We start from the raw sequence: 24,677 nt of genomic DNA on the forward strand, positions 1-24,677 counted from the left end.
TAAAGTACAGACAGACCACATGTACAAGACATATATTTCTCTGCTTACTTTGAATTAAATCCAGTGTTAGGCCTTTCATTAGCTCATCTGAAAGTGTAGTTTCTTTCACTCAAGTCTTGTCCTTATATATGATGCCAAGGAGCTTTAAGTATAATATAACAAGATACATATTTTCCAGAAACCTGGAATACTGTTGTGATTCAACTGTGCGGATTTGATTTTCATAGTAAAAATAATCACACATCCTTATAGAGAACACACTTCTGAATTTTAATGTACATTGACTTCATCTGTTAAATGTTTACATATCAAAATATATATAATAAACACATTCCTGGACATGAAACGGGGCACATTAAATCAATTAAATTTTAAAGTCTACAATGAATAGAAAGTATGACAGAATTATGTTCCCTAATTAAAGGTACAGTCTATGTACCATTGAGGGTACCACCTCAGTGATTTTTTTTATATTGTAGAAGGGGGAAAAAAAAGCAAAGCCACAAACAGGTCAAGACCTATTTCCTCATGAGACTATAGGCACTATATATATACCATGATCTCTATTCTACACAAAGAGACATATCCAGCACATTCAGCAGAGCAGAACTCAATTCCAGAAATGCAGAGCTCTTTCAGACCCCAAGAGAATTATCCACTTCAGGGAGGCATGGGTCCAGGACAAGGAGCAGTAGTGGTGACCATGATTGAACATCCAAAAGACTACATTGTCTGGTCTATGTTCAGTATCTCCCTTGGAAACCCTTTTTGCCTGGGACTCCTTGCCTTCTATTACTCAGTGAAGGTGAGTCTATCAGAGTCAGTCAGTATGTAGTTGCAATGGAAATAAGGAGCTGCTTTATTTTCTTAGACTGTGAAGTAAAAATAATTTTAAATATTGATTCGAAGTGAATGGGAAGAGAACCATAGTATTTAAAAAAAATTAAAAACTAAATTAAAATGCAGATATAATTTTTAAATAATTATTTGTCTCTTTTCAGTGTTTTTAATACTTGGGGAAAAATATATAAGCAGCCAGAATGTGTTCAGGGGACAATTCTACCAGAATACGTGACTGAAGAACATGTTCTTCATTTTGGACAAGAGAAAGTACCCAGCGAGCACACTCTTTGTGGCTATGTAGAAGGGAGATTTTCAAAACCTCTTTCAGCCACTTTCAGTTTCACTTGTCTCTAACACACTCTGAGTCTTTTTTTTAATAATCTTTCAATTGTTTGTGAAAAGTTCTATTTGCCATGACACAACTGGAGGACCCAGGATTTTTAAAGAATGTCCTCAGTTACATGTTTTAGCATTAAATTAATTGTATTTATAAATTAACAAGATATTTCAAATGTGAGCATGAAGCAGTAATTTATTTTATTTCATTACCCACTGTTTGATTTTTTAAAAATGTGATTTATAATATTGTCTTCAAAGTCTCTCTGAAATTATGAGTGGTTGTTGGCACCACCATCTTCAAGGTGATAAATGTCCATTTTATTACAGAGTCTATTAGTTGTTTTCTTATTAAATATTTAAATAATAATAATAATAACATTTCCAGAGGACTTGGGGTCTGTGAAAAATGAAATATTAAATATATCTCTATATATCCAATAGATTCATCATACAAAGCCTAGTTTCTTTTTTAAGTATTCCAACATTATTTGAAATTTAAGAGGTCTGCCTGGGGCTAGGGCAGGGCACTCCTCATTAATTTGAGGCAATTAATTCCACCAGGGACAGTCCTATTTAAGGGAAACCTACCCTCACTGCAGTGCTCAGTCTTGGATTTCTCTTATTAGAGTGCCACACTAGTCTGGCCTTGGGTTTTCTCCTGGGTCTCCCTTTCTCTTCATCTTCTAGTTCTCTTCCAGAGCTTTCCCTTTGAGTTTAGCTCTGGGTGTTTCTCTGGTTTCCCTCCTTGGGATTATATATTTTCCTTTTTCCCATTTTTGGTATAAATAGTGATAAAATAAGTTTTCTTCTATTCTTTTGCCAGTGACTGTTTGCTATCTTTAATTTCTTTTGTCTCTTTTTTCCCCTTCTCTTTTGTTTTGGGAAAGTCTTTCTTGCCTTTGTTTTCATTTTGCTCAGTCATTTTATGCTGATCAGGTTTCCCCTGATATCTTATGTTCTTGTGTCTTTTGTTTCATTCTTCCTGGCACTCTTTTACATTCAGAGAGGTTGTTTGTGTGTCTCTGCACTTGAGTCCTATTTCTCCAGTACTCTGTTGGTAGCTCACCCTGTTTAGTCTCCCAAACCAAAGAAATTGAAGTTCAAATCCACCCCTGGGTGAGCTGCCACATTACAGAATCAACACAAATATATTTTGCTCTCAAGTGGTATTCCTCTAACTTTTTGTGTTTTTATGCTTGTCACATGTCTGAAAAAGGCTCTTCTTGAGACAGTTGTTTTTTCTGCAGTCACAAATTATAACTCATGTGTAATCTTTATTTAACGGTGAAAATGACACAAAAAAGGTATTGCTTTACATGTCCCAAAAAAAATTAATAAAGGAGAAAACTTCACAACTATTCAGCTATATCCAGATTATAAGATAGGGCTTTGTCAAGCTCTGATATTAGGGTCTGGTATGTTAAAGCAGAAAAGACCTTCAACTGTGCACAAAAGCTCCCAAGAGTCAAGCTTCAATCTCTTAAACTTATTACAGCACATTTCTTTCACCATATGGAACCCCTGAATGACATGGGGTTTTTATATAATTTTGAGGTGACAGGACAGAGCTCATGAACTGTTATACTCTAACAGTGAGGATTCCTTCAAAACAGTGTGTTGTGAGTTAAAATAAAGTGGTGATATATAGTAGTTGATTTCTACAGACACGTATTGCTGCCACAACATAACAAAATCCCCAGTGTTTCATTATTATGAGATACGTATTACATAATTGTGAGATACTGCTGAAAAATCCAGCTCAAGACCACCTTTTGCTGGTAGCTGGCATTGAATGGTCTAAGCTAGTCTTTGATGGTCTTTTTTGATGGCTTTTGATAGTTGAAAAGCAAAAATCAGGCAAAAACATACCCTGTGTTGGTAAACTAGATGGTTAACTGGATGTAAACTAGATGAGCTTGGTCTTACTGGTTATTCAGGTTGATCATGCTTGTAGACAAGCTAAACCATCAAACTCAAACAAAAATATACCCTACGCTGGTCAAAAGCTTAGAGCTAGTCAACCAGCTTGAGCAGGCTGTTTTCTTTTTTTCAGCAGGGTCGTTTTTATGAGATGTCTGTCTCCAATCTGCCGGTAATACCAATACTGTTCCGCCACTGAGCCGTGGTTTCACTGTGTCACACTGCACTGACCAGCGATGATCCGTTGGTCCAATTGTGTTTAGTTCAACGTCCATGTAATGTTTTATGTGTTTGGGCTTATTTTCCTGTAAGTGGCCTAATCACTGCGCCTCTTTCTCACACTGATAACTAAGCAGCGGCTCATTTGGGCGCTGTAAACACCAGCTTCATGCACCGGGCTGGTTTCACCAACTCAAATGAGCTCTGAATCTGTACAGTACAAACCTGTTACTGACATCATTTAGGCTTTTCTTGCACAAAGTAAATGAGTTTGACCATGAGCTCATCTGGCATTCAGCAGCCAACTTATGGAATCATCAATGACAATAAACTTTAAGAGTATCTAGAGCACTAAATGGTTTAGGCTTTTTAAAATTAGACCAAAACACTTCCCTTTAGCTTTACTGGTGAAACCAACCCGGTGCATGAAATTTACTTCTCATAATAATGACATGCTGAGGATTTTTTCATTTTTATTTTAACGTGTGTGGCAGCAATACGCTTCTGTATATTTCCATTAAAGTAATGCAAATCATTGAATCACCTTCCAGCTCCTTGAAGAGATGACAGGTTTGGAGAAATGATAAAGGCATAGGGTTGTGGGTTCGATCCCCACTCTGGGTGACTGTGAGGAGTTTGGTGTGTTCTCACCATGTCGGCATGGGTTTCTGCATGGGAGGTACAACTCCAAGCAGGAGGGACAACTCCAAGTGGGAGGGACAACTCCAAGTGGGAGGGACAACCTAACCCTAAACCTAACCATAACTTCCCACTTGCCGGAATCCACCACCTTCCTGTGTATGCCCCCTCCCACATGCTGCTCTCTGGCCTTTATGTCCTACCCACTTGCTGGTCTCTGGCCTGCAGAGATATGTAGTTGGGATTTGCTGCTAAAGTGTCCATTGGTGTGAGTAAACACAGAGAGTGTTGCCTTGTTAAGGACTGTCACCTACTCCAGGGTGTATTCCCACCTTGCTCCCAGTGATTCCGGGTAGGCCTTGGACCCACCAAGACCCTGAACTGGATAAGCGGTTACAGACAATGAATGAATGAATTTGTTCAGGGCACATTTTTATAAGAAGCCCCTATACTGACCCAAAATTTAACACGGTCCTGGCAAACAGTTGTGCTAAGCAACTATGATCTTCCTTTAGTGTTCTTTGAGTTTTGTCATCTCAAAATATTCTCTCTCTCGTGTGTGTGTGTGTGTGTGTGTGTGTGTGTGTGTGTGTCCTTTTTTCAGTCCAGAGACCGAAAAATGTTGGGAGATCTGGAGGGAGCAAGGTCATATGGATCTACAGCCCGGAGTCTTAATGGCTGGGCCCTTGCCTTGTCTATTATCACCTTGATAATGTTCATCATCACAGTGGTTATAAGTGTGACAATTCTGATTTCTTCTCTGGAAAAACATAGGATAAATTATTAAAATGTTTGTTTTTCAGTTTTGCAAAGCAAAATGATTATTTCTGTCAATTTGTCAGTGGTAGAATGTTTGGAGAAATTTTTAATAAAAAAATGCAATAATGATGAACCTGTGTTGTCGTACAATTTTTAAGATGTGTTTGAGGGAAGAATGGACTTTTAAGTGTTGTGGAATGGAAAAACTAAGTTCTTCACCGTCCCAGCTTTGTTTGAAATGGATCCTTAAAGCACTGATCAGCATAAGACAGGGAAATAGAATATAGATAATGTTTAATTTTGAAAGGAAATATTTTTAAACACTTCATAAAATATTTATACAGGAAAAAAGAGTCAATTGTAAAGTCTGTAATAGTGCAAAGTAGAAATGATGTACACTATTTGTAGGGCATATTACTGAATGCTAAATCTTTTATAAATATTTAGTGTTGCATATCTTCATCATTATCCATTCATTTTAAGTCTGTCTGTAGCTGTTTTTAAGCTAAGGGTTAAGATCATAAAAAAAACGGATTCCAAAAAAGTTGGGACACTAAACAAATTGTGAATAAAAACTGAATGCAATGATGTGGAGATGGCAAATGTCAATATTTTATTCGTAATAGAACATAGACGACAGATCAAAAGTTTAATCTGAGTAAATGTAACATTTTAAAGGAAAAATATGTTCATTCAAAATTTCACAGTGTCAGCAAATCCCAAAAAAGTTGGGACAAGTAGCAGTAAGTGGCTGGAAAAAGGAAATTGAGCATATAACGAACAGCTGGAAGACCAATTAACACTAATTAGGTCAATTGACAACATGATTGGGTATAAAAAGAGCTTCTCAGAGTGTCAGTGTCTCTCTGAAGCCAAGATTGTTGCACAGAAAGATAGTGCAGCAATACCAGCATGGTGTTACCCAATGTAAAATAGCAAAGACTTTTAAGTTATCATCATCAACCGAGCATAACATCATCAAAAGATTCAGGGAATCTGGAACAGTTGCTGTGCGTAAGGGTCAAGGCCATAAAACTCTACTGGAAGCCATTTCTAACCAAGCTCCACAAGCTCAGACGTTTGCACTGGGCCAGGGGTCTTTTAAAATGGAGTGTGGCAAAATGGAAGACTGTTCTGTGGTCAGATGAGTCACGATTTGAAGTTCTTTATGGAACAATGGGACGCCATGTCATCCGGACCAGAGAGGACAAGGATAACCCAAGTTGTTATCAACGCTCCGTTCAGAAGCCTGCATCACTGATGGTATGGGGTTGCATGAGTGCTTGTGGCATGGGCAGCTTGCATGTCTGGAAAGGCACCATTAATGCAGAGAACTATGTTCAGGTTCTAGAACAACATATGCTCCCATCTAGACGTCATCTCTTTCAGGGAAGACCCTGCATTTTTCAACAAGATAATGCCAGACCACATTCTGCAGCAATCACAACATCATGGCTACGTAGGAGAAGGATCCGGGGACTGAAATGGCCAGCCTGCAGTCCACATCTTTCACCTATAGAGAACATTTGGCGCATCATAAAGAGGAAGGTGCGACAAAGAAGGCCCAAGATGATTGAACAGTTAGAGGCCTGTATTAGACATGAATGGGAGAGCATTCCTATTTCTAAACTTGAGAAACTGGTCTCCTCTGTCCCCAAACGTCTGTTGAGTGTTGTAAGAAGGGGGGATGCCACACAGTGGTAAAAAATGGCCTTGTCCCAACTTTTTGGGGATTTGTTGACGCCATGAAATTTTGAAACAATATATTTTTCCCTTAAAATGATACATTCTCTCAGTTTAATATTTTGATCTGTGATTTGTGTTCTATTCTGAATAAAATATTAGATGTTGGCACCTCCACATCATTGCATTCAGTTTTTATTCACAATTTGTTTAGTGTCCCAACTTTTTTGGAATCCGGTTTGTATTTGTCACCTTACATACTCCACAGTTCACCATAAGTGTTAAGTTCAGATAGCAGAGCCGTTTCTTCAATGAATCTGGGTTTGTAGGTACTTTGATATTAACATCATCGTTTCATCAAAGACCAGAGACATTTTCTTATGCTGTAGGTCCTCTTAATGTTCTAGTCCTGTTATAAACAATAGAGAATGATGTTTATAGTGTACACTTGGGACACTTATAATAATGCAATATAAACTGAAATCTATAATTTGTTAATTCACTTGAACCATTACATAACAAACTAATTGCAAAGAAAAGGTTTTCAGTGTTTTCAATCTTAATTGTTAAATGTTAACAAATTTTGAAGTTGATATTATGGACCTTAGATGATGAATAACCTACATTTTTGCAAACTTGCATTGAAAAATGTCCTGTTTGAACTTTTTGACAATTTTCTGTGAAGAATGAGCAATTGGTGAATATTCATTTTATTCATTCATTCATTCATTCATTCATTCATTCATTCTCTGTAACAGCTTATCCAGTTCAGGGTCGCTATGGGTCCAGAGCCTACCTGGAATAATTGGGAACAAGGCAGGAATACAGGGGGCACCAGTTCTTCACAGGGCAACACTCACACATTCACTCTCACACATATGGACACATTTTGAGTCTCCAAATAACCTACTAACGTGTGTTTTTGGACTGTAGAGGAAACCCACACGGACACAGGGAGAAAACACCAAACTCCTCATAGTCAGTCACCCAGAGCGGGACTCAAACCCACAACCTCCAGGAGCTGTGTGACTACGACACGACCTGCTGCTCCACTGTGACCACCTAATATTCCTTTTATATATTTTGTATTCACCTGTTTATTGTGTTTTAGAAATGTGTGATTTATTTTCTATAAATGTTAAACTGTACCAAAAATTACATAATTATTGCATTTTACAAAATGTCCCAACTTTTTGAGAAATGGGTTTTGTACATCACCAGATGTGTGACTGATCAAAAATTAAAAACATATTAAAGAGAAAGCTGCCTTAATTTTAAACTGACCTGGCAAATGAAAGGGAGCTCTTCACCACAATAAGCATCCAGCCAGTTAGTTTTATTGCCAATTATTTTGCCACAGAACTGGCTGATGGGGTCCACTGGAAATGTAGAACTCCAGTTAGAAAAGTGCACATAGGGTCCTCCAGTCCAAAGCCATGGGGCACACATGAACATCATGTTCCGCTCAAGCCCAATCCATACCCCATTAGGATAGACCTCATTCTGTAGCATCTGCACAACATAGTCTTGCACTGTATCATTTACAATGTGCACCAAAGTCTTGTGATTTTTCCAACAGTACTGAAGTGCTTCAGTCCAGTTTTTTGTTTGATTAATGAAGGTCAGGTTATCTGACAGAAGAAATATAAAACAAATTGTGAGAATGTTTTTTAGGATTAAGTACACATTAACTTGTATATTATACCTTGATATCAGAAACAGAAATAACATGGCTCTGTATGTGTTCTTGAATTTTGCTGAATTGCTTATTTATATAACTGCGGAATATATTTACATCTCTTGAATGTGTTTTTTTTTTCTTTCTTTCTTTCATTTTTTTGTTGTGGGTGAACACAATCACTTACTTTTTCATTTACATCCCAACTATAAAAAATATGTGAACCATAAACAATTATATTTATTTCTGCTTGGCTTTAGGAAGGGACTGTGAAATGTAACCTAATCTTCATCATGGTCATAGTAATATGTATAGATAACTTCCTTTCATTTTCAGAATCGCAACAATGTTATTACATCCCAAACCTGAAATTGACCCTGATAGTGGATAATGAGAAGAGAATAATTATATTACCATCCTTAAAATTTTACTTTAGATTAGATTAAAACAGATGTACAAAAGGCACCAGACAGGTACTTTTACTGCTACTCAAATATACTAAAGTCAGTGAAGAACTCTTTTATTTTATAATATATCAAAACATATTTAACTGCTAAGTCTTTGTGTTTAATTTCAGTTATTCAATATTTTGTGGCAGTTACAATGCAATGAAAAATTACATAAAAAATACTGTAACTAATTTATTACACATAACCTGGTTAGAAAATCTGAATTTCTAAGTTCAACAGTGACTCACAAGAGTGGGTTCCTTTGAAGGTTGAACTGGTGGGTGGTGGAACTGTGGCGTTCACATTGGAATTGGTGAACTGTGCAGTACCATTGGTTGTCACTGTGGAAACATAGGAGATGATTTTCTTGATTCCAATCAATAATGTACAATTATAATAATTAATAATAATAATAATAATTACAGGTATTTTAACTTATCATGTAAAATCCTTTACACTCTACCTGTATTCCTACAATATCTTATACATTATAATATCAGATTTAAATGGGATCCGCTTACATCAGTTCACATAGAAGACGGACAGTGTAGTGGGAGCCATTTTGCACACCATTATGTCCAGTGATATAATCTAAAGTTTAAGCAGGCAAGACCCCTTATCTTCTTATACTGTTGTAAAGTTAGCCACTTAAATTCTGGTCACTTTCCATTACATATAAATCGGATTAATATGAGCATACCTGAGTAACAGAGGAACATGCTGCTTGTTGAACAATTATCAGGTGTCAGGTATATTTTGTCTTTAATTTTAATGCAACTCTTCCTGTTGTTGGGATCATCACCTGGAATACATTTCGGCAGTTTCCCACTGGACCATCTCCAGATGTTTCTTCTCAGTCCAATCCAAACACTTGTATTGTTAGGAGCAGTATTAATGAACATGTTTTGCTCATCCATAGTGGTGATAACTGCAAGATCACCACTAATATTTGTGCAGGCATTATAAGCCCCATCCCACATTGTAGACATGTTTTTATATACAAATGTCTTCTTCATAATTCCACTTGTATTTGTCACTGTGAAAAAATAGACACAACCTGTATTACAAAGAGATGTCTTCTCTGCTAACTCATTTACATTTCTGGTGAGAATGTTTATTAATGGCCCCTGTTCTTCCTAAACATATTAATAAATAACCCAAAAGAAATATATTATTTTTGCAAACACTCTAAATTACCTTCTTATTTTTCCATCTTTGAATGAAAATATTTATCTCAAAATAAAAATAGAAAAATACAAAGGAGCTTATTATTATTACTAATATTATTATTATTTATGTTATTACCTATCTGACACATATATGATTGCTTAAGCAAACAATTATCTGATCTCCACTTTCCTGAGAATGAGGAAACACAGTCATAACCAGATTTATTCTCATAGCTTGGTTCCCAGTGGAAGAAGGTGGCATTTTCCCCATTTGACCACATCCATTGAGTTTCATTGTGAAGTCCAATCCATACTTCATTTGCTGATGAACGTACAGCTGCCAATGCTTCACCCCAGTCTCTCTGATCATAGATAATGGCAAGGTCTTTGTAGTTGTTCATACAGTAACTCTTTGCATCTGTCCAATTCTTCGTGTCATTCACAAGATGATATATTTTTCCTAAAAAAGATGTTCTAGATGTTAGTGCCAGAATGGAGAATATATAGAAATTAACATAAGTATGTATTCCACCAAAAAGTAGCAAACTATATTGTACAAGTCTTATACATCTAAAATCATTGTTATTATTTAAAATAATTCTCAAGAAGTGTTATGCATGTAGAAAATTATACATAATAGCAATAAGTACAAAAATATAAATGCAGTAAAATTAAAAGAATGTTTTTCTAAAACAAAATGGATGTGAGTTAGTGTGAAGAAGGTCAATCAATCAATCAATCAAATTTTATTTATATAGCGCTTTTCACAACATAAAGTCGTCACAAAGCAGCTTTACAGAGATCCGGGTCCAAGCCTCCTATGAGCAAGCCAGGGGCAACAGTGGCAAGGAAAAACTCCCTCAGCACACGAGAAAGAAACCTTGGAAGGAACCAAGACTCATACGGGGAACCCATCCTCCTCGGGTCGACACCGGAGACACAACAGAGAACAGAAGTAAAAGTGAAATGACCGATGAAGGGGTTATAGTAATATAAATGTAGTATATTAGTGATGATGGAGAAGCAGAAATGAAAATGGTGAGGATGATGATATTAGTGATGTATGAGTCTGATGAAGGAGGAGGTGATCAGGGATTCAGTGTGAGTTAAAATTAGGTGCAGAGTTAATCTGAGATAAAACAGCATGGCCAAGCATGATAGTGTAGATGAGACAAGGCCAGGATCTTGTACAGGACACAGGGGCTGGATCAGGGCAACACCTGGAGAGCAGCAGGACATCTCAAAGCATGAGAGAGAGACAGGAGAAAGAAAGCCAGACAAAGGGAACAAATAAAAACACAGAGGTTAGTAGGGTCATGGTAAAGAACGGGGAAATTTGTCCTGCGAAAAAAGCTTCCACTGGTCAGGCAAGAGAACCCAGCGACAGACAGCGTGTTGGCGGTTACTACACAGCTAACTAAGAATGCTGTAGCTATGGTGATATGACAGGGTTAACACAGAACAGTGATAATATGAAAACCAGCCCGAACACCAATATAGAAGGAGTAACCTGAAGGTGAGTGATTAACCAAAAGCTTGTTTGAAAAGGTAGGTTTTTAATCTAGATTTAAAGATTGAGAGTGTGTCTGAGCCCCGAACAGTAACCGGAAGGCTATTCCAGAGTTGAGGAGCTTTGTGAGAAAAGGCTCTTCCTCCTGCTGTGTTTTTCTTAATGCGAGGAACAAAGAGTAGATGGGCATCCTGTGAACGAAGTGTACGTGACGGGCGATAAGGTATGAGAAGTTCAGTAAGATACTGCGGGCCTAAACCATTTAGAGATTTATAAGCTAAGAGGAGTATTTTATAGTCAATGCGAAATTTTACAGGTAGCCAGTGTAGGGACGAGAGAACTGGGGTGATATGTTCGAATTTTCTAGCTCTAGTGAGCACCCTGGCTGCTGCATTTTGAACTAACTGAAGCTTGTGTAATGCTTTGCACGAGCTCCCTGCCAGGAGCGCATTGCAGTATTCTAGACGTGAAGTTATAAAAGCATGCACTAGTTTCTCTGCATCTTTTAATGATAAAATATGCCGAATTTTGGCAATATTGCGTAGGTGGAAGAAGGCGGTTTTGACTGTATTGGATATGTGGGTATCAAATGTGAGAGTCGAATCAAAGACTACCCCTAAGTTTTTAATGATGGCATTGTGTTTTACTGTTGAATTATCAATAGCAGCATTTCTGAGTGAATGTATCTGAGTATCTTTACCTAGTAACAAGACCTCAGTTTTATCAGAATTTAACATGAGAAAGTTTTGCATCATCCAGTCTTTAATTTCAGTTAGACATTCTGTTATTTTATGTAGACAAGCAACATCATTGGGTTTGGCTGATATATACAGTTGTGTGTCATCAGCATAACAGTGGAATTGAATACCATGCTTACGGATTAAGAAGGTTTTCTCCAGATGTTCATGATTGTATAGATTTAAAGCACCGTTACACACAGAACATCACTAATTATTATAATAAAGTTATTTATTTTTATAAATAAAACCCCTAATAGTCGGGTTTAGTTTTTAGGTGTTATTGGGGTGTGTGTGGGGGGGGGGGGGGTGAAAAGTCAAGTCATTGAGCAAATCGCTTCATGAATCGAGTGAAAATTCAAATCAATGATTCAAGACAACATTGCTAGTAATACACAGCCGTGGGGAAACTCAAGAGACGACACACTGTTCGCCTTAAACACTGGATTATACTTCAGAACACGTGTTTGTCACATAGCAGCAGAAACCCACGCACAAACACATTGGAAGTCTTGAAAAGAAACTGAGCGAGCTGCATGGAACGAATTGTGGGGGTGGGGCGAGGGGGTGGACGACGTTGTCAAGGTGGCTGCTCTTAACTGTAAAGCACTGCAAGAAACTTACCTAGTGTTCCTTTAAGTTAGAGTTTTTCCATGAACTGCAACTCAAATGAAAAGCTGCACTGTCAACAGTGATTCAAAAAAGTAAAGCACCAGTTTTCTTTGGACAATGATGAAATGAATCTACAGACATTTATTAAGTAAAGGTTGAACCAAAACGGAGGACATTTTATAATGGAGAGTATGTTTTCACATGCATTTTTCCTTAACATGTACACAGTCAGAAAGGAAATATAAAAACGAATCCGTGAAAAAACTGTCTGAACAAAACAAATTTGTGTAAATGTCTTTTGATTTCTCATGCATTGATGGGTGAATCACTGCTACCTGGTATATTACATAGTAAATGCACGGCTCAAAAGCAAAACACAAATTATGTTTGAGTCATTAGTTAATCTTAGTTTTAATGCCAGGAGAATCACTCCTTGTGAGATACAGATACAAAAACAGAGCATAGTGGTAACTTGAAACTCAGAAGATATGTTTGTTTTTGTGATAAATCAAGAACATATACTAATCTCTTTTTGATTAAAAGCAACTATTTTCACTCAGAAAAAAAGTATTTTAGTTCATTCATTATCTGTAACCGCTGGTGCCTGCCAGTGCCAGGACACTTTTTATGAGTCGCCAATCCACCTACCAACGTGTGTTTTTGGACTGTGGGAGGAAACCGGAGCACCCAGAGGAAACCCACGCGGACACGGGGAGAACACACCAACTCCTCACAGACAGTCACCTGGAGCAGGAATCAAACCCACAACCTCCAGGTCCCTGGAGCTGTGTGACAGCGACACTACCTGCTGCGCCACCATGCCACCCAGTATTTTAGTTATTAACTGATATTATACCCTTACATATAGGATCTTTAAGAGAGACGATCAACAAATAAACATCAAGTGTGTCAGAGCAGCTTCAATTCCTGGCCCGGGAAGTCCTGTGTGGAATTTGAATGTTCTCCTTGTGCTTGTGTGGGTTTCCTCCGGGTACTCTGGTTTCATTCCACAGTCCAAAGACTTGCGTGTTAGGTTGATTGGTCCCTCTAAATTGCCCCTAGGTGTGAGAGTGTGTGCGTCTGCTGACAAGAGACTGGGATGCACAGTCAATTAATATACTCCCGTGGAGCACCATGATTATGGTGAAAGCCAGACTCTTCCCCGTGCAGCCAGCAATCGCAAAGCGATGTTGGAGAAGTATGTATGTATTTATATCATTTTAAATTGTTAAACATTTTTAAAAATAAAAAACAACAAAAAAGTGCATGTTCAATCAGAAATTAATTGTAATACGCAACTGATGACAGTTAAGGATTTTTAAATATTTGTTTTTTGTTTTTTTGTCACTTAACAATGAAATAATGAACTTTAGTGCCACACGATACCGTAAACTTGAAACCAGCTGAAGGGCACTGCAGCTGTGGCCTGGTGGTCAGGGAACTGGGCTTGTAACCGGTTCAATCCCCATTGAAGTCACCTAACCCCCCAACTACTCCCAGGATGATGTGGATAGGGCTGCCCATGTGTGCTCACTATGCCCTAGTGTTAACTAGTGTGTGTAAATGTGTGTTTCACTGCACAGATTGGGTTAAATGCAGAGAACAAATTCCTCTGTGTGCAAGCACAGTGGCCAATAAAGTGATCTAATTCTAAGAATAGACACCCAAAGTCAGTAAATGATGGAACGCACTAAAACACTTTTTAACTAAGCAGACCTTGTGTCCTTGATTATATGTCCCATTGTTGTTTCTGTTGTTGTTATTATTAGGCAACCAAATGTACAGTTGTCTTATAAGCAATCATCTTCTTTAGGGCTAATACTAAAAACTACATTTAAAAGCTAGTATCAATCATGCCATTATCTCCAAAATGGTAGTTTATTTACCATGAGAAATTTTAAATATGTTGTATTTAAATACTCTGTAATTATTACAATTATACACAAGACAAGATGTAAAATATCCCATGCCAATCCATTAGAGCTTCACATAGGGCCCACCCCACTCTCTTTCTACCCGCAGCCACATAATTTCTATTGTTCCAATCCTACAACTACACCCTAAGGTTGCTGTGGCCGTTTATGATCCGATCAGCAACAAGCTGCCCTTAACATCTATGGTTACTCATTGAGCCCATCACATGAGTACCCAAACCACCCACTGCATCACTAGCTCTTCACAGGGGTCATCAGGTAGGCACCTCCCCTCATCAGTGTTTCGCTGAGTTAAGCCCGCGACACCTCCAGAAGGCTCAACAGTGAAGTCTGACGTCCCAGACCTACCCCACTCCAAGCTAGCTTTACAGTCCTACCTTACCCTTAAGTATTAACAACCGTAAATCCACAGTGGCCTCCCTGGAGACTAAGGCTATACCCAGCCCCACTGGCACCGTTAATGCATGCTCAGTGCCACCAGTTCCATGTGATCTTTACATGTTACATCACTAACCACCACACCAGCACCTCTACAGTGCATTTCCCCAACTAGTCTTTGTTCTCCTTATCCACAACCACTGACTAGACCTTTCAGCTGTTTCTGATAACTCCTTCACAGCTGCCCTTAGTTTCCAGCCCCTGATGCCAAACAGCACAAGCAGGGATGTGGCAGACTTGGCTACAAATCCCCTAACACCTATCTCCACCGGTCTAACATCGCCACCCAGGTTCCACCAACAATTTCCAATCTTGTGCTTTTGCCTATCTACCAATATTTATAGCCTGTGCACACTCTCGATTACATTCATCCTCACGCACAAACCTAATCATTATATTACTACAACCCCACGTTTATGCCATTATGCCACCTGATTATGTCTCCATGTATACCTTCCCTGCGACTAACTAAACTTACAACCTGATAGAATATGCTTCAGCGTGCCAACCCCTGTACATAATATACAGCTAGGGTCTTCACCTACCCACTGTCCAAGATTTTGTGGAGTTGGAAGAACATAATAAGTTGTTCAAAGCAAAAACTTAATAAAACTTACAAAGTGATCTTCCACTTCTCTAGGTTCTCCCAGTGAAGCCACTGGCCTTGTTTTGCCTGTGATGCTGCTGTTGTGCCTCCTCTTCCTGATTGCGAATAAATCTAGTCATCATTTGCCTTCTCTCTGGTGATATGGCCTTAATAAACACTTTCCACGAATCACCTGACCCAAGGCCCGCTCTTCCGCATTGCACTTGGCCAATCACATCCCTTAGCTGTAATGATCTCCTGGCTACCTGCACAGCAACTTTCGGATTCCACTTCTTTCCTACTTTTGTGACTGGCGCTGCTGCTTTAACCACTGCATCCTTCGAGCATGATAAAATTGTATCGTGACTCACCTTTGCACATTTAAATTCCTCAACTTGTGAGTGGTAGCTCCAGTACCCCTCTCTCATACCATGCCACACTACTTAAACATGGTGACATCCCTAGCCACTTCCTTATAGCCTTGTTCATAACCCTTTCCATCGTCTCTACTTCTGTGATCAAAACCTTATAATCTTTCAATGGCCCTCTAATACGAGGCAGTGAACCAAACTGCAGACACCACAATTTCAACTTCCCTGGTAGACATAATCTATCAATGCTATTAAAAGCCTTCACCAATTCAGCCTTTATTCCCACAACTTGGTCAGTATCATTTAGTGCTGTACTATACCATCTATCTAAATTCTTCACTGGTCTCTCCAGTTCTGTAGGAATAATTTTTTCTTCCATCCAAAAATTTTTCTTTTGACAATCAACAGACTTCTAGACTTGCTTGGTTTAACTTTCAGCCTAGCCAAGTTTAGATTATCATTTAACTTCCCCAGCAACCACCATGTGCAAGGCACTGTAGTCATCAGGTTTGTCATGTCATCAATGTAAGCCCTGATTGGGCGAAGCCAAGTACCATCATGCAAACTCTCCCTGCCTACGACCCACTTAGAGGCCCTGATTACTACCTCCATTGCCATCATAAATGCTTTGGTGAAATTGTACATCCAGCCATTATATCAATTTCTAACAGCTGCCATGATGTAACAAATTCCCCTGTACAAAAGCAAAGCTGAATGTCCTCAAAATATGCTTTAACAAGCCTGGTAATCTTATCTGGCACCTGGAAAAATTCAAAGGCTTTCCACATAAGTTTCTGGCACTGAGCCAAATACATTCACTAAATCTAGGAAAACGACATGTAGGTCTCTAACCTCTTTCTTTGCTGTCTGAATTTGATGCCAGACCATGTTGCTATGTTCCAAATATCCTGCAAAGTGAGAAATCCCTGCCTTTTGTACTCATGTATCAGTTAATTTGTTTGCTTTCAAATAAGCAGCAAGTTTCCGTGCTATCACACTAAAGAAATCTTACCCTCCACATTAAGAAGGCTTATAGGCCAAAAGCATTCTATACACACAGCATCTTTCTCCTTAAGTATAAGGATACAGCCTGCTCTTTTCCCTTCTCTTGGAATGATCCCTTTCTTCCAAACTATGGCCATCAACCTCCACAAAAACTTCAAGACCTCAGGTGCATACTTGTATACTCAATACAGCACACCATTAGGCCCTGGAGCAGAACCTGCTTTTGCATGATGCACCACGTCTTGAACCTTACTCCATTTTGGTGGGCTTACTTCCATTTGCCACTCTATTTCACCTGTAATACATTGCATGCATTGTACTGTGTCTTTTTAGCCTACAATAATATGTGTAGTAAATAAGGACAGATATTTAATTCTTGCTACCAAGCCATGAGAATGGACAAAAAGAGTACCTTTCAAGAAGGCAGTCAAGAATGAACTTTAAGCGGGGGTTCCAGGGGTAATTGCCTCATAGGAGCAAATTTCTTTGATAAGGTACATATAAAGCAAAGGTACAAGGTTTCTTACAGTAGCAGGTCCCACATATGCTCAAACACTGTGTATATAGACTTGTACAATTAATGTGCACTTGTTCTATAGTTGTAGTTCTTTAATAACCTGGATGTCTGAAAGTAACATTTGACAGCAGAAATAGTTTCTCAAATAAATTTTTATTTATTTTCATATAAGGATATTTTACAAAACAGTTTATCAACTTTTTTATGAAGAGCCAGTTAAAATAATTAGAATGTTTTCTTTAAACTGAATTAAAAAAATAATCTCACCTGACTGGTCCTGACTGGAGGAGCTGTTGCAATTACAAGAAACTTTTGAATGTCCATCTACAGGCAAAAACAAAACAAAATAATAAAATAAAATAAATAAATAAATAAACTGAGCTGTGAACAACTATTAACTCATTATATACAGTATACAGATATCTGTATGACCCGCTCACTGCAAATATGTGTTTTTTTATTGAGATTTTTGTTCAATTCCATTTTCAATGAGTTATAACCTCTCACATATTTAATGTATATAGAAATAGATATACATAACTAAAAATAATTTAAAAATGAATAAATTAATGTATCTTCATATTCTACATGTTGACAAAAACCTTAAGAAGCTTGTAAATGTGCCCTTTTTGGTAATGATTTCATGACTAAATTATACGTGTTAACACACAAAACTTTAATAGTGTCAACATGTTTTGAGCCCAACGGCCTTCCATACGTTTGTGTATTCTGTCAAGAAAAAAATCCGCTTGTTATTCATGACATATTGACCTTGTGAAACATCACATCTGGGTCCAAACTGCTCTGTATAGCCAGTTTGGTCATTTTGCTACTATATTTAGTGACATTTCAGACCTTGCAACTTATAGAGAATAGATAACTATGTAACATTGCATTGCATTGTGGGTAGTGTTTGCCATTTTAGAGGACAAAATCCATAGCAACAGAACAAAACAATGGACCAGGTGCTCCCAATATTTTGCATAGCCTGTAGTCTGTTAAAGCACATATTAAATTGATCTCTCCATGTTGTTTCTTTCAAAATGCTTATTTTCCTAAAATTAAATATGTTCTCATAAATGTATAATTATTTTTAAAACATTGTGTTTAGGCCTAATTATTTGTATGCACTTTATAATGTTCAGTAATTACTTTAGAATAATTTTGTTTAATGCATGCAAATTACAAATATATATTAATGCATGCAAATACAAATTAAGACATTCATAGGATTCATAGGTGGTACTTGGGGGCTCAAAATTTGAGAACCACTGCCTTATAGGGATAAGCTGAAGAAGAACACAACAGAGCGTTATTTAGAAAAAATGAACGTGATTTTTGGACTTGGTCTGTACAAATATAAAGTGGACAGTTGATTTAAACGAGCTACCACAAGTTACATTTCCCTACTTGATCCATGGTTCCACAGTTTTATTTCCAAGCGGGAAAAGCGAAAAAAAAACGCACTCAGTTTGTGATAGGTTTTCCACTCGAGTCATGAGAAAGATTATAGCAGTTAATAACACAACAAACTTTCACCATTTCAGAGTTTCACTGTGTTTTATGCTGGATAACATACACAAAACTGCAATGTTTATCTATCCACTCTCAGCCGCTTGTCCTCTTTTCCCAAAATGCCTTCTGTTGCTCACAGCGGTTGATGTCATGTTCCCATTCTCTATTAAGATGTAAAAAACCGACCAGCACGAAATCTACCTACTTTCTTTACAAACCTTAGCTACATCATATTAGATAATCAATAGTCCAACTTGTTAGAACACCGGGACTGACCGTGAATGGGCGATGTCTCTCTCCGCGGCTCTCCGCGGCAGATCACACAGATCAGAATAAGCTGCAAATGTGCAAACAGTGCTGTCAAAGACATGTTTGCTTCTTTTTACATATGACATGTGACTGAAATAGTTCCACATTATTTGTTTTTTTCTGCCTGTTACACACACCAAAAACAGTTGAAAAAATATTTCTAGGATCACTTGAACAATTTTAGCCATCAAAAGCATAAATAAATGTTTATTCCTCAATTTTTTATATACAGTATAAAGATTTTAAAAAGGCTAACATTTAGCATGTTATATCAGTTTTGGCTGCGTTTCTTGGCCTCTACGTCACAGAAGGCTGTTCCAATGTGACAGATACAGCAGAGAACTGTAGCCTACGTTTGGATTGATTTGAAGGCTGCAACAGATGTATCCTTTGTGGCCCTCAGTTACCCACAGTTCTCTGCGCTTGTATGGCACGTTGGAGAAAATAAACAAGACACAGTGAAAAAGGTACCTTCAGAGTTTGTTTACCTTGTAAAGTGTAAAATAACTAATTAAGTAAACTACCTGTCTCTATACCACAATTAATAAAATACTTATTGGCATATTACATTACCACAGAAAGCACATATTTAGTAGTATGTTACATGTTGAAATGTTAAGGTTTAAAGCTGAACTTTGAGTGTTTATAGGTCCAGTATATAGGTATGAAATTTAATATTAATTTTAATAGTATTGTCTTGCGGGAGGTGGCACGGTGGCGCAGCAGGTAGTGTCGCAGTCACGCAGCTACAGGGGCCTGGAGGTTGTGGGTTCGATTCCCGCTCCGGATGACTGTCTATGAGGAGTTGGTGTGTTCTCCTTGTGTCTGCGTGGGTTTCCTCCCACAGTCCAAAAACACAGGTTGGTAGGTGGATTGGCGACTCAAAAGTGTCCGTGTGAGTGAATGTGTGTGTGTCTGCGTTGTCCTGTGAAGGACTGGTGCCCCCTCCAGGCTGTATTCCTGCCTTGCGCCCAATGATTTCAGGTAGGCTCTGGACCCCCCTGTGACCCTGAAATTGATAAGCGGTTATAGATAATGAATGAATGAATGAATGTCTTGCGGGATAATATTAATAAGTTTAAACTAAGTTCCACATTATTTCTTTTTTGCTGGACCGCCTGCCAGGGAGGTCTACAAGAGGTTTGTATTACTGACTGACTGCATAGTGTTGAAATGCGCATGTGCAAATAGGAACTGTTAGTTCAGCCGTATTTCACAGAGAGGACTTAAGGTGGCGCCACCCCACCGTCTGTTGTTAGTTTAGGCATATTTCATATTCCACTTCCTGAACTATATTTGGAACCGTTCGGCAGTGACCAGAGGTCCTCTTTTCCCTGAACAAGTACTCTTTTTGGGACCTAAAAAATGCGTGTTCAAAGGTCAGTGTTGAGAGTTGAATTGGGACACACTCGCTCCACTCCACTCCACTGTAGGTCCACAATCCACCGCAGTGCAGCTCAGTGTTTTACTGGAGCCTCAAAAAGAAACGTTGAACATTGTTATGGTAATATTTATTATAGTTTCTTCTTTATGTTTGGAGAACGTTTCTGTGACCCAACCTTTTGTTTTCTATTAAATATTTAACAAACAGAATGTCATCTTGTCTGTCTCAATAACGATACTAATACACCGATACATCTAACCATTACTTACTTTTTGACGAGTAAATTACATCTGCACAGCTTTTTGTTTAACTTTACACAAAAATGAGTCAAATCTCCGAATTATTAAAGTCAGAACACCACAGCGAGGTGTTACTCAAAATAAATGAGGCTGTGAATTTATTACAGCATGGTGTTATCAGTCAGAACCTTATAGAAATGTAATCAGTAATCAATATCTAGTTCCAGCGATGCCCTGTTTCTTTATCAAGTGTAGATTACTTGGTTGATAAAATGTTAAGGTGCTTGGTTTTAGAAATGTTCAAAGACTTAAATGTTATCTTGTTGTTTTCTGGGAAACTAGTTGCTTTAATATCATCTCAATCTACTTTTTCAGTTTTGTAACTTTGTATGAAAGAAAATAACAGGCTTTCCGTAATCATTAGCTAAACTATTTTTATAGTTTGTTATTATTTGTTATTATTTTAAACAAAGACATGATATCAAGCACCAAAGATTCTCCAGACCTTGTATTTTGGGCTTTCATACTATGGAGAGGAATCAGTGCCAAATCAAAAAGCAATCAAAGCAATAGGACAATATGAAATGTAATCCACACATGTCATTCCAAACTAAAATGAAGAATACATGCCAAAATGAAAAGCAAAACCATTATTACATTGTTTTAGAATTAGTGTTAGAACTGAATACAATCCACCTTGAAATGTTATCTTTACATCATGGGGTACTTCAAAAATAAACGTCTCATTGAAATGCAATACACGTGAGAAAACACCAATATACGGAATCCATTACAATTCGTGTAGATTTCCTTTTAAAAAACAAAATGCTGAATTCATGTCAGAATTGAACACAAACTACCTAAAAATGCAATCAGCTTAACCGTATTCCACTGTGTGACGCTGTGGACATGCTAAAGCTAAATACAAAGCAGGAATTGCATTTTAACTAAGAGCAGTGCAGTTATCATGCCACAATGAAAAAGCAATCACTATCCAATCACAGCCATCTACCAAATATGTGGTATGGTTCTTCAAGAGTTCATTAATACAGACTGTAGCTGTGCTCCAAAGCCTAGGTAGTGGCCAAGGTTGGACTGTCCAATGAAGACTCCTTTTTAGTAACCCAGTCACACAAAGTAGTAACCCAATAATCCAAATACTGTTACAAGCCTTCCGCTGTTCTAAGTTAAGTGCAATAGGTTTACAGTTCAGCACTTGGAATATTTTGTATTCTTATAAATATAATTGTATTCTTTCTGCTTCTTTAAACACTTGAGATAGTAAAAACCAATAATGTTTTCATGACACAAGACATAGATATCATTATATTTTTTTGGTGGTAATAAAATTATGACTGTGAATGCAATATGCATGGAGTGTGTGGTGAATGTGGAAGTGAGTGAATCAGATAATAAATGCTCTTTTCAGCTTTTTAAAGAGAAGTACAAACTACAATAAAGCAGCAGTAGTAGTATGATGACGGTTAAGAATTCAACAATGCAAAAGTAGGTGTAGCAGTAACATGAGAAGTAGAAGACAATGGAAAATCTCAAATACTAAAACCAACCAACTACTAATGGGTGGACTATGGATGGTACCAAAGAAAAGAAATAAACAAAACAGATTGCATATCCAGAGCTTGTTGCATCTCATGTTATTAATTTATATACAGGGTCGTCAATATAGATTAATGATTAGGGGGGCTAAGCTTGGGGGTATATTGCATTTTATGTTCGACAAGACTGCAGTGGACATTTCTTTAACTCTTTTATGGAATTTAATGCCTGCCTTTTTTCATGAGTTTTCAATAATTTTACTCCTAATTCCTACAGTAAAAACACATGAAAATTACACCCTGTTTACTTGACAACATATTCTTCAAATCTGCAGTGGATTTGTCTAATAACAGTTCGGTTTTGGGACAGGAATCCTGTGGATTTTACTAGTCTGTTTAAGAGTTATAAGATTTTTAGCTAGTCAGTTTTGTTATGTCATTAAACTTAGCGATGGAATTATCTTTTAGAATCCATTTCTTTTGCACATTTAATATCTGTGCTTTTCTGCAAATTTTCCCCAAACGCCTTTACACATTCTACCATCAACCACTATGTTTAGTGTAGATGGCATGACTGTGTTTTTGCAAAGTGTACACATTGTGGTTTACCCTGACTTTTTTCTTCCTTTTACTTACCTAAAAATACCATGAAGAAGAACAGCAAACACACATCAACTAAAAAAAAACAAAAAACAAGATCAATTCATATAGAATTTTATCTATTTATTTATTTATTTATTGTTACACTTATAGAATGCCTAGATACCCAAGGACGCTTTACAATCAACACTGCTGCAGTTTTCCTGTTAGAGTGCATGAATGACAAAATCAGTTTAACAAACATGGTCTTTTAATTTATTTTAAAACAATATTAAGGGATTGAGAAGATTTATGTAAATATGAAGAAATGTCTTTTAAAATGTGTAAAAATATAGTTAAGGTAAATGCAGTTTTCTTGGGAGGAAAAAGTTAGAACACCCCAAAAAATTTTACTACTCAATGCTGTTTAGCTTACTACAGTTTCAAAATCATTGTCATGCTCCACTGACCTTTAAAAAGGGAGAATAAAGCCTCTGTTGCTGCTATTCCAGGCTCAGCACTGCAGAAACTGCATTATGTAACTTTTGGAGGAGGGTAGGGAAAACACTCTCCCTTCCCTTTTGTCAGTTAAATGTGGACCAGAGTGCATTGAGTCGTAATCGTAGTACAAGGACGTTACTTTACCAGTAGCCTTTGGACTATGTGGTCAGATCTTGTTTTCCCTGATAAACTAACCTAATATCTGTTATTTTATTGGACTATTTATTTCACAATTACTTTGTTCTCTTTTCACATGTGAGATTTTATTTTGTTCCCTGTAAAATTTTTATCTCTACTTGTGATATCGATCTGACGCCACATTAAAAATTCTACACTTGTCAAGCTGACAGTGAGAAAATATCTCAATTAATTCAGGGTGACAGATCACAAGCTGCCCTGATCAAGGTCACAGGTGAGGGTAGCCCTAGGTTCAGATTTCATTTTCAGAGAAGAAAAAGGTATTGTATTGGTACATTATTGTTCACTAAAAGGTTCAAACAGTGTGACGGTACAACAGTGGTTTTAAAATCCAGTTGTGTTCCCTAAAACCTTTACAAATGTAAATATTTTTTTTTTGTATTGGCCTTAAGTAATATTCTAATTTTCTTAAAAACAGAATTTGGGGGTTTCATTAGTTGTCAGTTATAATCATCAAATTAAAATAAATAAACACTTGAAATACATCAGTCTGTGTGTAATGAATGAGTATAATATACAAGTTTCACCCTTTGAATGGAATTACTGAAATAAATCAACTTTTTCATGATATTCTAATTTTATCACCAGCACCTTTATATTGGAAATAGTTCCATATGACATTTAAACCTAAACACAAACTTCACACTGATTCATTCATTTTTATTTATATAAGTAAAATGTACCTATTTTTTAACATTTGAAATGCACTTACCTGATACCATTTCTAATGTGATTTCCTCTAGAGAAACAACAAAAATTGCAACTACTTTCTTCAAACTCCTTTGACTGAATGTTGTTTTCCTAGTTCTGTTTAACACTAATCTAACAGCATCAGCAGCCTATCATTTCCTCCTATTAGATGCACACCAGCACAGCGTTATGCAAAATAAATAAATAAAATGCAAAAAATATAATGCCTATATTATTCAGTTTAACCTTTTGAAAACAGAAAGCTAAGGCAAAATAAGAAACATGTATAGAAAATAAA

General features: G+C 37.3%; 2 protein-coding genes across 2 annotated transcripts; one reads left to right on the plus strand and one right to left on the minus strand.

Moving 5' to 3' along the window:
* Positions 1-585: 585 nt before the first annotated feature.
* LOC136694605 (dispanin subfamily A member 2b-like) lies at positions 586-4,833 on the plus strand. The gene is made up of 2 exons (XM_066668304.1): positions 586-805; positions 4,565-4,833. Exons 1-2 carry the CDS (start codon positions 623-625, stop codon positions 4,745-4,747), a joined length of 366 nt encoding a protein of 121 aa, XP_066524401.1. The 5' UTR covers positions 586-622; the 3' UTR covers positions 4,748-4,833.
* Positions 771-24,464, minus strand: LOC136694603 (macrophage mannose receptor 1-like). Its single transcript, XM_066668302.1, has 8 exons — positions 24,402-24,464; positions 23,048-23,086; positions 17,676-17,732; positions 9,835-10,158; positions 9,230-9,565; positions 8,778-8,870; positions 7,687-8,033; positions 771-872 (listed from the first exon to the last, which is right to left on the minus strand). The coding sequence occupies exons 1-8, from the start codon at positions 24,409-24,411 to the stop codon at positions 825-827; spliced, it is 1,254 nt and encodes a 417-aa protein (XP_066524399.1). The 5' UTR covers positions 24,412-24,464; the 3' UTR covers positions 771-824.
* Between the last annotated feature and the right edge of the window lie 213 nt (positions 24,465-24,677).

The sequence above is a fragment of the Hoplias malabaricus genome, chromosome 4, assembly GCF_029633855.1.
Source record: "Hoplias malabaricus isolate fHopMal1 chromosome 4, fHopMal1.hap1, whole genome shotgun sequence".
NCBI classification, from domain to species: Eukaryota; Metazoa; Chordata; class Actinopteri; order Characiformes; family Erythrinidae; genus Hoplias; species Hoplias malabaricus.